General features: G+C 34.7%; 1 protein-coding gene across 1 annotated transcript in view; it reads right to left on the reverse strand.

The window, feature by feature from the left end:
- Positions 1-283: 283 nt before the first annotated feature.
- Positions 284-12,388, reverse strand: part of LOC140169245 (cell adhesion molecule Dscam1-like) — a 43,143-nt gene continuing 31,038 nt past the window's right edge. The window contains exons 7-14 of the mRNA XM_072192504.1: positions 6,119-6,265; positions 5,348-5,485; positions 4,296-4,399; positions 3,656-3,866; positions 3,197-3,311; positions 2,323-2,475; positions 1,239-1,428; positions 284-340 (exon numbers count right to left, since the gene is read on the reverse strand). Of these exons, the coding sequence (XP_072048605.1) occupies positions 284-340; positions 1,239-1,428; positions 2,323-2,475; positions 3,197-3,311; positions 3,656-3,866; positions 4,296-4,399; positions 5,348-5,485; positions 6,119-6,265 (1,115 nt within the window). The remainder of the gene's footprint in view (positions 341-1,238; positions 1,429-2,322; positions 2,476-3,196; positions 3,312-3,655; positions 3,867-4,295; positions 4,400-5,347; positions 5,486-6,118; positions 6,266-12,388) is intronic.

The following is a 12,388-nucleotide window of genomic DNA, read 5'->3' on the forward strand; positions in this document are numbered from 1 at the left end:
TGCATTGATTGTGTATAATGCACCGGTGTGCAGTGCTTTCGGATGTGTTCGTTTCTCTTACGGGTTGATGCATTTATATTTGCTTGTATTTTCCAACATTTTTTGTGACTTTTGTACTTTCTTGAACCTGCGTCACATGGTCCTGGTAGTACAGAATTTCAAGATGGCTGCTGTCAACGTCATTGCTATGTTGGGCCTAATGCTAGATTATTCTTTAGTCCCAATTTCTGCTCATTTGCTCTATGATACTGTGCCACAAGATGTACCATTATATCATTATGTGCTACTTACGACTAGTTCTTATTGGTGCTGCTAGTATTGGACTGGAATCAAACACAACCTGAAATATACAAAAATGTTTATAAATATGAGTGCACTATTCCCACCAATAGCTACAGCAGCAACTTTAGCGTTTGAAAATCTTGGTACCATTCCATTCGTCCTTCTAAAAATTTAGAACATTCGTGAGCACTCATTTGAAATGTATATTATAGAAGTGAATGTACACGAATTATTGGCAATACTTGCATATCCCTCAAAGCGCGTTTTAACAGCTATTCGGCTTTATGCTGTATCCAAAATGTCTCTACCACTGCACAAAGAGAGGTCAAATACGCATTCAACTACGTGTAAACCATAGCATTCTTGATTTGGGGCTTTTGTGTAAAAATTACTGGTTGTCCTAAAGCTATGTAGACTTAACTTGCTATATAAGTTATGAAAAGTCATCCCTGTAATATTTAGCAAAAACTCGAGGATTTTAAAGCAAAAATAACAATATTGGCCTATATTTTGCGTATGATTTTCCGGGATTTTCCAATTTCACGGGCGCGCACTCACATTATTAAACCACAGCAATATCATGTGGGGAATGTTTGTACTTATATTGGTATCACTGGATAGAAGATACCTACAGCTATACGTTAATATCAAATATATTAGTATAGGACATGAAATATAGAAAATTCGGGGTTTCCCGCTATACAATACTATAGATCAACATGATTTGTACAGCTTAGTATACCATTCGTCTCTCTGCCGAATTCATTTATCACCCTTAGGCGCGATTCGTTCAAATCAAAATTTCAATAACTACGTCGGTGAGTTAGATTTACCATTAATTTTGGGTGGAAATAAAAGATAACCTGAAACAGAATAATAAGCATACAAAAACTCAATTTGCTCAAAATTCTCGATTCGTCACTCTGCCGAATTCATAACGATATCAAGCCACATACCTGATCACCTACAAGTACATAAGATCTTGTAAATGCTGTATAGTCAGTTCCAGCTTGCACTGGACCATTTGTGGCTTGTCGTGTCTCTGGTACAGCTCGCTTTCTTCTGTTGGATCCTACATCTGTGTCGTCGCAAGAAGTTTCTGATTTATCTCCAATAGTCACTTGTTGACTGTCTGTAATGCTACTTCTGTTTAAATCAGAAAGTAATAGAATAAGATATTAACTGCTTCATGTATTCATGAGCGGGCAAAATCTAATCAGGAAGCAGGGTATTGCATCCAAAACAGTGTCTGTGTGATATATAGACCATGCCAGTATGATCACTGGGACAAACTATAATAAGATGCAAGCATTTGGTTTTACTTTCAATAACATCAAAGTATTCCCAATGAGAATGTGGGTCTTCTAAATCATCTTGCACAGTATGTACAATTTGATGAGGAAAAAAAACACACACGCAAAAAAAAAAAACATTTACCCTTGTTAACCCATCATCCTACAAATAACTATACCTGTAAACCAGTCTGTTTTGTTTTATAATGACTATAGCGGGGGATGTTGTGAACTTTTATTTTTGATGGTGCAGAACCGTTTTCCCATTTTCGTTGTCCCTGCTCGTCAATCATGTATGACACCTCATAGGGGTTTATACATATAGGAATGGTTTATAGAAATCTGGTATTCATTACTATGTGGAAATCACAATGGAATTAAGATGCAAATCACTAATATTTTTGAAATTGTGGCATTCATATTCCATCAAACTGATTAAAAAGTATGTATCCTTTTAGAACCATTGTTAAGTAAGTATTATTCAGTATCCACATTACTCATTATCGTTGTGATTACCGCACACTGGTGACAAATAACTAAGATACCTATAAACCAGTCTGTTTTGTTCCGTAATGACTATACAGGCGACATTGTCAACATTGTTTGCGGTTCAAACTGTTTTTCCCATTGTAGAGGTCTGTGCTCGGCAAATCGCATAATGGCACCTCATTAAATATACATGTAATCTGATGGGTATTTATTATCAGGATTATTTCAACAGCTTACATTCATATCAAATAGTACTCACCCTTTTAGAACCATTGCCAAGTACGGGTTGCCTGGTCTGGCTTTACTCTCGTCATAAGATTGAATCGAGTCTGGTGGGTATACCACATCAGGATCAACATTTGGATCATAAGCGTCTCCTTTTACCAATGGTACGATGATAACTTCATAACAGCTGTTCCAGTGCAGACAAAGGAAAGAGGGGTGAAGCACATGAAAAAAAACCAATAAAAATAATTTAAAAACAAAGCAAATGACACAAAAAATTAGTTTGGAAACAAATGAGCTTTAAGAGATTTTTTAAACACTGCTGGGGAGGTGCTTTCCCTGATAAAGATTGAAAAGTTGTTCTGCATTTTGGTATACATTCATAGAGAATGTTTCTCAGCAGCAGAGAAAAGTGACTTTGGACGAATGTTGGGTTCAACCAGAGGCGTAGTATCACTTGACAAGAGTACACCCTCCCTAGCGGAATAATACAAAGTTAGTGATGAAGCAAGGTAAATTGGGGCAATGTTATGAAGACTTTTGTAGATGTATACCTTATAACACATACTGACAACCTCAAATCAAATACATTTGTGTTAAAATACCTGTGATATGTCCTGAAGCTGTGTTAGAATGATTATGAGGAGAAGTGTGACCGGCCTTTGTATTAACAAGTATGGTAATGAAAATGTTGGCTAAATGAACAATCGGTGCAGGTGGGAAATGAGAACCAATCAAATTGACTTTCATTGCCTTATAAAAGTAAATGCTTGGGTGCTTTCTAAAGAATCCAAATGATTACCATAAAATGATTCAAATCTTGAATTGTAAGAAAGAAAAAAATGCTGTTTAATCTATCTCTCTTTGTATGTGTGTACGAGTGTATTTCTTTGTAAGTGAAGGCTTACCTGACATCACCATTTCTTGTGTCTGGTGGAAGAATCATCAATTTGAATGTGTTTTGAGTGACAATATCAGGAGTCTCTTCAGGCAGAGGCTCTATTTGTGGTGGCTGGTTTGGTTCTGTTAGAAGTAAACAACATTGAGTATGTTGAGAAGTTTAAAATTATAGCCAATCTGCTGCTGAAACTTTATAAAAAGTAAGTAAATATAAATAAATAAATAAATAAATAAATAAATAAATAAATAAATAAATAAATAAATAAATAAATAAATAAATAAATAAATAAATAAATAAATAAATAAATAAATGAATAAATAAATAAATAGATAAATAAATAAATATTGGTATTATCCACCAATCAAATGACATATTTATTTTATGTGTAATATAATAACCTTAGTTCCATGTATTCAGAGCCCAACTCCAGCCTCCATATATTTCAAATATGAAAAGGTTTACTTACTGTCTGGTTCTGTCAAACAAGACACAGCTGGACTAGATTGTTCACCTTCTCCAAAACTCGTACTAGCAGTGACTGTATAGTCATATCTAGAATACGGTATCAGGTCACTTTCTATAAAGGTATAAATTGTCCTCTCAGTGTTTTCTATTATCACTGGGTCTTCGTCTACTGGGTCTGGGTCATCACCACGCCTTTGACTTACAGGATACACCTGGGAAATAAAAGAAATTACAAAATGATTAAATGCCAGGTGTAGAAAACTTTCTGGGTTGTTTGTTGGTCTGGAATAATCAAGCCTCCTAATATGCGAGAGCCCTCAAAGTTTTGTGTCAACTTTATAAGAGTATCTTATCATACAGATACCAGAAAACTTCCTATAGTGAGATTTATAGCGGGTCATGATGTTAGCATAAAGTGAGTAAGAGCGGGAAACTGTCATGTAAATTAACCCATGTTATAGTGAGTAACGCCCCAATATAGACAATATAGTCGTCTGAAACTTGGTGCACATTCAAGTTAAGAACTTCAGAGGTAGAATGCTACGCGAGTACACGCCCCTACACAATAGCATGAAATAAATAATACAAATAAAAAAAATCCCTACCCACACACACATGCACAAGGAGACAAAAATACTTACCGTATATTGAGTAATAATTCCATTTGGTACAGCTGGTGCATCCCAAGTTATAGTACAAGTATCAGAAAAATCTGCAGCTTTTACATTAATTGGTGGTGATGGGGCTGTAAGGAAAAGAATGCATAAGTAAATTAACATTATATCAGAAAGTATTAAAAGAAAATAGGTTTCTTCTTGGTTTTGTCATAATTAAAGAAGTGGAGCTCAGACAAACTGGCATTATAATAAAGGAGAGAAAAAATCAGAACCGTTCGGATTCGAACCAGCGTGCACTAACGATTACATGTCGTTCAGCTCACCACCACACGCCACAACAGCTCACGGCGGATCTGCCGGTGAATTAAACATGTAATGATGTTATTCTCTCGAAAATGTCTCACGGCCAATGTAAATTAATTATAATTAGAGAGGGCGGCCTATCTGCTGTGTCATAGCATGACATCAGTCAATATGAGACATTAAATATTAAATGCGAGGATCCAGAGTTTTGTCATATTACAAGATCCTGGTTTTGTCATATTACAAGAGTTGTCTGCATGTGTTCTCTTTGTGAACTTGAATAGACGATGCCACTGCTGTAAAAGTGATATCCGAATGAAAACTTGTGAAGAAAAATTTCCTGTCACTTTATTTTGCAGCAGTTATTAAGGATTCTGACAGAATTACACTCACTTATAACTTGTTCAATGACAAACATATCGACATTTGTAACTGGTATATAGTTAGTATTGATAATATATTTGCCTTGTGTTGAGAACAAACAACAAAATTGATGCAAATTGTTTCGTTCATATGCCTTCATCAATTTTGTGTTAGTTCCTTCATTTGTATCTTTTTCAAAAATAATCTTACAACAGCTTGAATCTCAAAACAGAAAGTAATTTTTTTTTGCTAAGGAACACAACAAATTACAAAGTAAAAAATAAAACAACATGCATATGCAGGCAAGAGTTATCCCGTATAAAAAGAGACTAACTAGAAAAAGAGTTTTGAATGAGACAAAGTCTCTCTCATATAAACTCTTTAAAAAATATCAAATTACATCAGCTTACCATCTGGTAGTGTTTTGAATGTGACTACATCTGACCTATTCCCTACAAATTCAATACTTTCTCTGTTGACAGCCGTGACGTACACATTGTAATTAGTGCCTGGTGACAGATTATCCACAATAAATGGTGACATCGAACCTGAAATAAACATTTTACCACAAAGTGTTATATTATTATTACAATATTTCCTATTTTTCTTTCATCGCCAAAGAAATCCTTACAGGAGATATATAAATAACACAATTTGGTTTGGCCCTGGAACAGTCGCCTATTAAATTATGAAAACGGTACTACAATATCAGGTGATTGGTTATTTATTTAATAATTCATGAAGTATTTTGAGTAATATTGCAATTGTGAGACATGGGCTAAATCATCAGCTCCAGGACTTGGCTTAGCACCCACAAGATACAAAGAATCTTTGTGGGCAATTTGAGTAATTTTAAAACAGGAAATAATGTTATACACCATTAGCGAGTCTACTGTGTCAGTCACAAGTAGTTTTTCAAATGATAAAGTCTCAATCTTTTTTACCATTTATCATGGAAACTTTTTGTTGCTGAAAATTTAAGAAATATGCATATTAACACAGAATCCATATCAATTGCACATAATGGCAGTTACAATCTTTTTTCACCTAATGTACTTTTTGACCTTCATACAGTATACAGTATAATTCTAAAGTTGACCCTGCTAAAGTACCTCAGAAACAGTAACATTATAAATATTAAATAAATAGTAAGCAGTATTTGCTTCAAACCATACACTTACTTTCCCTCTCCACATTGCCATTGTTTGATTCCAGTTCAATTATGTACCCGTCAATAGCTCCATTTGTCACTTCAGGTGGCATCCAAGACACTCTGACAGATGTCTGCATTATATTGTCTAATTGAACATCTTGAGGTGGACCAGGGACTGAGGAAAGACAACGAAGATAATAATTGATTATATAGAAAGGTCATTGCAACTGTATTGATGTTTGTAATCATTTGACATGATTAATGTGATTTTTAAGGTCTGTAGAGGTGAATGCGATAAATATCATATATGTGATGCGATCAAGCAAAATCAGTCGGAACTCGGAAAGTTTCTTATAGAATAGTAAATAGCATTTAAAAAGCTGGATTTTGCAGAAAACCCCATTGAAATTGAACAACCAGTTTCAAAGATATGAGCAATTAAAGAGTTTCCAAAACAAGAGGAAACAAGAGGAAATTCCTTTGTTTGGCTGTATCTCAAAATTAATATTTCCGAGTTCCGACTGATTTTGCTTGATCGCATCACATTATTTTGTCAAACCACAGAAATAACAATCGATATTTAATATTTGTGAATGGTTTTCAATAAAATCTGGAACATTTCTGAGATAAAGGCATTTAAAAGATCTTAAGGGCGTACTACACCCCTGGCAAATTTTATGCCTATTTTTGCATTTTTCTAAAAACAAATATAACACATTGGTGACAAATTAGATATGTATATTATAGGGGCAAGGACTACAACTACTGTACTGAAAATTCAGCAAATCAATGCAAGTAGTTATTGATTTATTGATCAAATATCGGTTTTCCCTCATTTTTGACTGTAACTCCACAACTGTTGTCTGTGCTGAAATAAAATTTCCAGTGCAGTAGTTGTAGTCCTTGCCCTATAATATACATATTTTACTTGTTCCCAATGCGCTATAATTTTGGAGAAAACTGCAAAAATAGGCACAAAATTGGGTAGGGGTGTAGTACCCCCATAAAAGATATCATAAAAAAATTGTCATGTCATTGGATGTAGAACCTATTAATTATCAAAGTATGAATGTTGTTATGTAAGGGAGGATTATTAACTAAAGGGTCATTAACAGCTGGCCACCTGCCCATCCAACTTTTAGGGGGACATTTTGCTCCTGGTGCAGTTAAAATTAAGGTGTGCGTGATGGCAGGAGCCATATATTTCCAGTTTTAGCCGTTTCACTAAAAAAAAAACTGAAGTGTCTTCCTTAATACTAATACATTGATAGGAAATGAGTCAATTAAGTCACTAATCAGATTTATTTTCCCCTAAGGTCTTACGGTTCTCGAGTCAAGGCTAATAATATATCAAAACAAAAATCATACATATGACACCCCTTTTATCAAGCCTTGTGATCTCCTTTACAGATCCCATACTATTCCTCTTGTGTGTCAGCTTTGTTTGTCTCACTGATATATTTCTTATAACTGCATTGACACTAATTTCTACATCACCTTCACAACAAATTTTGGTGTGAATTTCAAGTTTAATTTTACAGATGTATGAAAATAATAGATATTTCCTTTATCATTTACTAGTTTTTTGGACAGGGTCACATTCGATACCTTTGACAGAATATTAACATTTTAAGTATATTTACCAATGTCCCTGAAAAATGACACATTTTACTGATCAAATGACTCATTAGTTTTCTTTACATGTGGGAATTAGTAATATCAGCTTGATAGCCTATATGGGGTGAAATGTTCATTTTCAACAGATGTGCAAACAGTCTTATTATCGGTTCAATTGCTGATGCTCAAACAGGCTTCAAATTGATGACTTCAGCAATAAAAATAGCTCCCTATGACACACATGTTTGTTTTATCTGTACAATTTAATACCTATATATGACGTCATGATTCGTCAGATTATTATTTCATTATATTTCTGTTATTTCATGACTGATCTGACTATTAGAATTGTTTTCATATTTCTCTATGTCGAAAGGTATTATTAACATGTGCTTATTGTTTCATCTTTTCCATTTTGATACCAACATAGTTTGATTTACTATACCATGCTCACATTTGAGCTATATTTGTTTTTTCTATTGATGATTTGGTTATTGCTTAAATTATTCAGTTCATTTAATTGGTTTTTTATTCAAGTTCGTTTCGTTCATATTTTACATGCATATTTGAGTCTGAGAGCTTAAGAGACTGGTGCATTTTTTTTTCATCACTGGGCACAGCCTCTCCCGCTTCTATACTAATTATTCAAATCTTTTGATTTGTTTACAAGTTGTAAATTAAGTAAATTTATTGGTAGTTTAAGTTTTGTGTTATTCGTATAATGTCCGATTTCATGTCCAATATGAAATTTGATCCATTTTCTTTTAATTGCTCACTAAATTCTCATAATGATTTCTTTGATGACACCTTGAACCTCAATTATAACAAGATCAATAACTGTCAATATTATAGTAGTGAGAATTTACCCGATGCGACTGAATTAGGCGCCAGCGACCTTTCCATTCTGCATTTTAACATCAGGAGCCTCAACAAACATACCACCGATGTTGCAAACTATCTTTCTATGCTCGATCATCACTTTGATATTTATGGCTTCACGGAAACGTGGTTTTCTCATGATGATGATGCAAATCTGGCTGATCTTAGCAATTATTCATCAGTAAATTGTGTAAGGCATGAAAGGAATGGTGGCGGCGCCTCAATTTATATCAATCCATGTATCAATTTTCGCGAAAGATGTGATCTTAAATTAGATTGCCAACATTGTGATTCTGTGTTCGTTGAGATTAACCACAAGTCTCAACAAACTATTGTTGGAATTATATACAAGCCGGAATATGTGATTTTTGACGATTTTATCAATCAGTTGACAAAGACCCTTGAAACTATCTCTAAAGAAAAGAAAAGATGTTATATTATGGGAGACTTCAACATCGATCTTCTAAAATACGATCAATTGCCTAAAGTTAACAGATTTGTTAACCTTTTCTTTTCTCATGATTTTTATCCATGCATCGATCGTCCGACTCGTGTATATCGCAACCGGCATGGTGTTACTGGTTATTCATGTATTGATAATGTATTCTCCAACGTTGTGTCAACTAATCACAAGTCTGGTGCTTTAATTACAGATCTCTCGGATCACTTCCCTGTGTTCACCATATCAAAGGGCTCCAGGTTCTTCCCACCACCCAAACCAACTGTTAGGCAAGCTAGACAATTCAAGCCTGATAACATCAAAGGCCTTAATAATGCTCTTTCTCAATCCGACTGGCATTCTGTGTATGATATTGATGACCCTGAGGAAGCTTATAATAAGTTTAATGATAAATTATTTACTTTGCTTGATATTCACTGCCCAATAAAAACTACTAAATCTAACTACCGGAATACTCCTAAAAAACCCTGAGTTACTAAAGGTCTAATTAAATCGATCAAAACTAAAGATAAATTATACAAAAATTATATTTCTAAACCTACTGATAATAATGAAACTAAATATAAAAAATATAGAAATCACCTTAATAGTCTCCTCCGTGTTGCCAAAAAATCATTCTACACTAAAGAAATTGAGCTCCACAATAATGACATGAAAAAAATGTGGTCAACTTTGAACAATTTACTCGGGCGTAACAAACATTTAAAACTTCCTGACTTTTTTACTGATGACATTGTTAGCAAAATCACCAATGCCCATGAAATTGCCACCAAATTCAACGATTTTTTTCACAAACATTGGTGCTTTCCTTGCTGATAAAATAATTAATGAATAGCATTTTTATATCCCCAACAACACCGGAGGAACTAATTAAATTATGTGCTAACCTAAAATCAAGCCATAGTTCAGGCATGGATGGCATCAGCACTATCTTATTGAAATCAATCATAAACAATGTCAGCATGGTCCTCTGCCACATTTTCAATATTTCAATTAAACATGGCTTAGTTCCTGATAAACTCAAAATTGCCAAAGTGACACCAATCTTTAAATCTGGTGACACCCATGATTTTTCGAATTACAGACCAATTTCAATCCTTCCAGCCATTTCTAAATTACTTGAAAAGGTTATTTATAACCGAATCCATGATTTCATTTCATCGCACAACATTTTTAGTCCCAACCAATTTGGATTCAGGCAAAAACGATCAACCTATATGGCAATTAATGAACTTAATAGCATAATTACCCAGAATTTAGATAATAAAATTCACACTGTAGGTATTTTCCTTGATCTCAGCAAAGCTTTTGACACGCTCAACCATGAAATTCTTTTAAATAAACTTGACACTTACGGCATTAGAGGAATTGCTAATAATTGGATCCATAGTTATCTTAATAACAGGAAACAGTTCGTTGTATTCAATCAAACCTCATCTGAAATGACATCAATCACATGCGGTGTCCCGCAAGGATCGATATTAGGTCCACTTTTGTTTCTAATTTACATTAATGATCTTCCCCTTTGTTCAACCACAGCTGACTTCATCATTTTTGCAGATGACACAAATATTCTCTTTTCTCACAAGGACGAAAATTCTCTCGAAACCCTGATTAATAATAAATTGGAAACTATCTCCAACTGGTTTAAGCTAAATAAACTCTCATTAAATGTTAAAAAAACTAATTTCATGATTTTTAAAAATAAACATACTACCAAACATCAAAAGGAAATTAATATTCATATTAATAATAATAAACTACAAAAAGGCCACACAACCAAATTTCTTGGCATACTAATTGACGATAATCTTTCCTGGAAATCTCATACGTCCCATATATCTAAAATAATCTCTAAATATAATGGCATTATTCGTAAAGTTCGTCCTTTTCTTCCTCAGGAATCCTTATTTACACTTTACAACACCTTTGCAGTTCCCTATATTTCATACTGCAATATTATCTGGGCTGACAAAAACAACTCGCACCTTGAATCACTTTTTCTCCTCCAAAAAAGAATCATCCGCACGTGCACTAACTCCCTTTGGCTGGCCCACACAGAACCCCTCTTCAAGCAACTTAACACACTTAAGATTCAAGATATACATTTTCACCAACTTGGAACGTTCATGTTCAATTCCCACCACAAATTATTTCCAACTGACTTGTCTCTAAATAACTTGTTCATTACAAACGCAAGTATTCACGATCACCTCACAAGACAAGCCAGTAATTTCCATGTCAATTTAACCAAAACAAAACTTGCTGATAATACCATTAAGATTCAAGGTGCTCTACTATGGAATTCACTCCCCCAGTCAATCAAATCCAGCCCCTCTGTGTCATCCTTCAAAACTAATTTTAAAAAGCATCTCATCAGTAGCTACATTTCTGGCTAATAGTGCCGTATGGTATGTATTCCCGTAGGATTTGTTTGCTAAAATTGATTTTTTTGGTGTTTTGACTTCTATATGGACCAAACTGTCATAAAATGACGGGGTTCAAATTTTCACACCCCTCCCTCGCTTTGTGGGGGGTCACCTCAGTTTTGGCCCCCTTAACCTATTTTTGAACCTATTTCTAACATTTGTTAACAAATATTAATAATGTTTGAAACTTTTTTGTATCTGTTAAAGTACACTGAATATATTTAAGGGACTATCATTTTCTTCGGAGGGGTCCCAAATATACGGGGGGGTCATAAATTTTGGAAAGAAAAAAAGGGGCATACATTTTAATGACCAAAATGTAGGGAGTTACAAGATGACCACAGATAGTGTGTTTATTTTATGCAAACCAATACAATGTTAGCCTGTTTAGGGGTAAGGTGTATTGGTGGTGGGAAGGGTCATAAAAGTTTGTTGCCGAAATAGGCGGGGGGGTCAATTTTATTGACGCCGACTTTTGGACAATTTGGGACACCCCACCCTTTTTCTAAGCCACTTGAAGTTTCTTTTTCCCATTTATAATTGATCCGTCCTCTTCATTGGACCCCTTGGAGACACCTTACAGCTATATATGCCACAAAGTCGTGTTGTTGCTTTCTTAGTATTCTGTCGCAGAATATAGCTGTAGCATTTTTGAAGAGAACGTTCTGTTTGACAGGTGTTGTTAAAGCCTAATTTCACAAGTTCAGGGTGATCTATTCTCAGCAGTCATAGAGTCAAATTAGTTCAATCGATTTCATCATCCATGGCATCATCGGCAACGTCCTCCCTTAGAGGAGTGCAAGGCAGGTCATTGCTTGAGCAGCTGCACCGTCCCTTGCAACCTGCTTTCCAGCCACATTTGACGAGTTCAAGTACTGCCTGTGGAGCAGGAATAGCAAGACATCTAACTGGA

This window comes from Amphiura filiformis, chromosome 1 (assembly GCF_039555335.1).
Source record: "Amphiura filiformis chromosome 1, Afil_fr2py, whole genome shotgun sequence".
NCBI lineage: Eukaryota > Metazoa > Echinodermata > Ophiuroidea > Amphilepidida > Amphiuridae > Amphiura > Amphiura filiformis.